The 4067-nt window shown below is 52.8% G+C and overlaps 1 protein-coding gene across 1 annotated transcript; it reads right to left on the reverse strand.

The window, feature by feature from the left end:
* Positions 1-1082: 1082 nt before the first annotated feature.
* On the reverse strand, positions 1083-1769 carry LOC137825026 (uncharacterized). Its single transcript, XM_068630699.1, has one exon. The coding sequence runs from the start codon at positions 1767-1769 to the stop codon at positions 1083-1085; it is 687 nt and encodes a 228-aa protein (XP_068486800.1).
* Positions 1770-4067: the final 2298 nt, after the last annotated feature.

Raw genomic sequence — 4067 nt, forward strand, 5'->3', positions numbered from 1 at the left:
GCACCGCACGATTGATACACGTGGCAGAAGATGAAAGGATGACGCTGGCACCACTGGTTTAAATCAGAAAACGTCGTATCATCAGAATATCCAGTGGTACGATGCGCCGTCGAAAGTGAGCCAGGGGTACAGCAGGAGTCGGAAAATGGAATGACTAGATACCCCATCAACCATACAAGCAGCGCCACGTGGATCAAGTCGAATGACAGAAGGTCCCATCAGCTATACAAGGAGCGCCACGTGGATGGCACAGACAAAGCCTTGGGCTCTTCGCTGTTATCAGGCGTTGACCAAGGCAAGAATTAAGGTCAATGTCGAAGTAAAGGTAACGCCCGAGGCGTTGCCAGGAAGGACATAAAGGGCGACGACAGCGCGAGATGTCGCGGGCGTCGCCAACCCAAATACCGACTGGCGTCACCTCCCCGATACCCACAGGTAGGAAAGACTGTGGAGGGAGAAGAAATCAAAGAAAGGCAAAGTTAGTCACAGGCGTCACCTCCCCGATACCCACAGGTAGGAAAGACTGTGGAGGGAGATGAGATCGCCAAACGCCAGCGAATCGCTGGCAGGGCGTTCCCCGATACCTATGGGAAGGAAAGACCATGGAGGGAACAGACCCTCTCCAGAGCGCTCAGCGTTTTAGACACCCGGGGACGATACGGTGCTGCTGTTAGCAGGCCTCTCCTTAGGCGTGGGCGCCGGGTGTTAAGGATCAGAGAAAGGGCCTTTCGGTATCAGAGACGTCCCGTGGACGATACGGCGTCACTAAGTGAGCCTCTCCATGGGCGTGAGGGTTGACGCGCAACCTTTCCCGATAATACCAAACCGCCCAACGAAGTGAAAGAAATGGGCAGAACACAGATAAAATAATTGAAGCGTGTGGAGGGAAAAGAGAATGAGATCGCATAGGCAGAATCGTATGTGACAAAGAAATAAAGGCAACCATACGAACGTCCCAAATCAGTAACAAGAGTGCGGATAGTTCAAAGAATTACAAGTTTTGACAGATAAAATCAAGAAACGTAGGTAAAGAATAAAAGAGTGGAGCTTGAAGAGGAAGGCGGCGGATGAGAGGCAGCGGTTCAATCATCCAGATCCATGGGCACGACCTTCCCGTCAACGACGTGGTGTGTGGGATCGCAGCTCGAAAGGTTGACGCCCGGATTCTCGCAGGACGCCTGGGTCAGGGCCTCTTGGAACCCCTCCTCGATGGTACCCGCCATCTCCTGGATAAGGGACCTTTTCTCCTTCTCCAGTTCCTCAATGGCAGCGTCTCCAGAGGTCACCTGCTTCTCCAGAGCCTCTTTCTCCACGCGAAGCCGGCTAACCTCGACCCGCAGTTTGTCGTAGTCAACTCGGAGAAGGTCCATAGCTTTGTCCTGGGTGGCCATTCCCTCCCCCATCCGCTCCACCTTGGCAGCCTGTTCGCAGCAACGGTCCTTCAGGTCCTTTTGAGTTTCTGCATCCGCTTTGACCACTTCTTGAAGACCCGCTACCTGCACTTGAAGAGCAACTTCCCGAGTGTAGAAGCCTGCCTGGAGCTCCAATGCCTCCGCCAGTCGCCTCTCTGTTTCTGCTTTGGACTCTTGTATTTGTCTCAGAGAAGTTTGATAGGCTTCGTTCTGGCGTCCCAGGGTCCTCATTTCCTCTTCCAGAGTAGATGCTTTCGTTTCCAAGGCTTGGAGGGTATGAGCTTGCAGGACCGCGTTTCTGGCCTGGGAGCGCCATTCAAGGGCCACCGCCAAGAAGGCCCCCAAGTAGAAAGGCATGCCTTCCCTCCTGTCGGTACCTTCTGGCATAGCCCCGCCACTGAAACCCCTCATCAGATGCATGATTGGAGGAGGGATGGCGATGAAGTCGGGGGCAGCAGCGTCGGGAGCCGGGGAAGCAGTGGTTTCTGGCGGCGGCGGAGGCGGGGCAGATTCGGCGCCTTCGCCCCTTTCCTCTTGGAGTATCATAGGAGGGAGTGAGGTTGCGCTTGGAGGGTTTCCATAAAGGGGTTCCCTCCCTGCGGCGACGTCTCTACCAGAAGAGGAACCCGCGCGGATTTTCTCCTTCTGAAGGGTGCCACCCCTTCCGAATCCTCATCATCTGACAGAATCTCCAAAACCCTTTTCCCTTTGTCAAGGGGGGTTGGAGCCGGTGACGAGGCTGCAGCTAGGGGAACGGCGGCGATAGGCGGAGGAGAATTGGGAGTTGGAAGCACGGCGGAGCCAGGTGGAGACGTCGGAGATGGGCTAGAAGCAGCTTCAGCAATGACTGGAGGTGGCGGTGACGGAGCCGGTGGGAGAACCGGATTGGCAACAGGGCTGGAGGAGACGCCTGCCTTGGCGGCACGAGCCTCCTTCAGTTCTTTCACCAACATTATTCTTTTGGAAACGCCCATCACCGATCCTACATCAAGACAGGCCATTCAACAAGGATTAGCACTAGAACAGTTATGCGAATTCACAATACATGAAGAGGCGTGAAATGCAAGTAACATTGTACAGCGAAAATTGGTAGCATAAGTTTGATTCAGATGAATCAGAAGGAAGATTCTATGGCCAAATACATGCAGATAACCACAACAACTAATGCATCATAAATCACCAAGAGCAGATACCGAAGTAGGTAGAAAGCCCATGGGCATTGAATTCGTTCGCGATGAGTTTGGCGGTATCGAAGACTATTTCCAGTCCCGCCAAGGCTTTGCATACATCCCGGTCAGGCGGGGCGAGCTCGTCCAGAGCCAAGGGCTTCATGGTTATGGGTTTGTCTGTCCAGTACAGGGGAAAGCCCTCTAGGATAGTAGGATCGCGCTTGGTCGCGCGTACCTTGAAGAATTTCCCCTTCAATCCTTTGAACGAATTCTAGAAGAGCGTAAGGATGATGTGCCCGGCGATGCCAGAAAAGCTCATCCAAAGGCTCTTCCCTTGCTTCTTTACCTCGAAGAAGTGAAGAAAAACGTCCACAGAGGAGGGAACGCCTAGATAGCCGCAGAGAATTTGGAACCCCCTCACGAAAGCCCAACTGTTGGGATGGAGTTGGGCGGGAGCAGTGTTTATCTCTGTCAGTAGCTCTTTTTCGAAGCGAGTGAGGGGTAGACGCAGGCCCACCCTCTTGAGCACCATCTGATAGAGGAAGAAGAAAGGGCATCCCCCAGTATCCCGTGAGTCCGCACAAACGGGCATCCCTGGTCGCACCCGGCTTACCAGGACTTGGGAGTCGTGATTTTTGTGGAACGCATTGAAGTTATAGAGAGCAGGGTCCCCCCTATGAGCCTCCACGTCCTCAACAAAGTTCAGGAGGGAACATTCGTCCAGAAGTTCGTCGGGGGCCCAGTCGTATTCGCCCTTATAATGAGACTTGGGGAGCGGGGGAGGCGCGGTGGTTTTAGTTTTCGCCATCAATGCCAATACTGAAGATCAAAAAAGAAAGAAAGGGTTCAGAGAAAAGGGGTTTGGGAGAAGAAAAGGGAAAAATGGAAGAACCCTAGGAGCGCCCTACCCACAAGAGAACGAAGGGAAACGAGAGGAACAAAGAAACATACAAACGATATCCAGAGAAATGCGGTAATATGGACAGTCCCAGGCAGTTCATACAGTAAAGAGAATCATCAAGGAGGGAAAAACCGTACCTTTGGGGCCTGAAGGGTGTGGAGAGCGGAAACACGAACGAACAGGGGTCGCAAGAGAAGGGATTTAGAGAAGATGAACAGTGACTGGGGGCAGAGAAAGTGAATGTAACAGTAGTGGCAATCGCGGGGTTTGGTAACTTAAACATTACGAGAAGCGCGAAGGGCAACAAAGGGTAACCGTGTGATGACGCCACCTGTTGCAAGATTAAGCGCTCAAAGGAAGCGCGAGGGGTTCTTGAAGACGACCGCACGATGAACCACGTGGCACGCGATTAAGCGCAACTTCAAAAGACATCATTTTTCCCATTTCAGGGATGTCCAATCAGCCATTAAGAATACCTCTGCTTCAGAAATTGTCACGTCAGTAATTCGAAAAAATTGTTGAGTCAGCAGAGAATGACACGTCATCAGGAAGGCACGTGGACGGCGTGGGCGAGGCTTTAGTCTT

The sequence above is a fragment of the Phaseolus vulgaris genome, chromosome 8 (assembly GCF_000499845.2).
Source record: "Phaseolus vulgaris cultivar G19833 chromosome 8, P. vulgaris v2.0, whole genome shotgun sequence".
Classification (NCBI taxonomy): domain Eukaryota; kingdom Viridiplantae; phylum Streptophyta; class Magnoliopsida; order Fabales; family Fabaceae; genus Phaseolus; species Phaseolus vulgaris.

Excerpts from the sequence above, each read along its gene's own strand:
- LOC137825026 (XM_068630699.1), bottom strand. The coding sequence starts at position 1,769 with ATGCCTTTCTACTTGGGGGCCTTCTTGGCGGTGGCCCTTGAATGGCGC.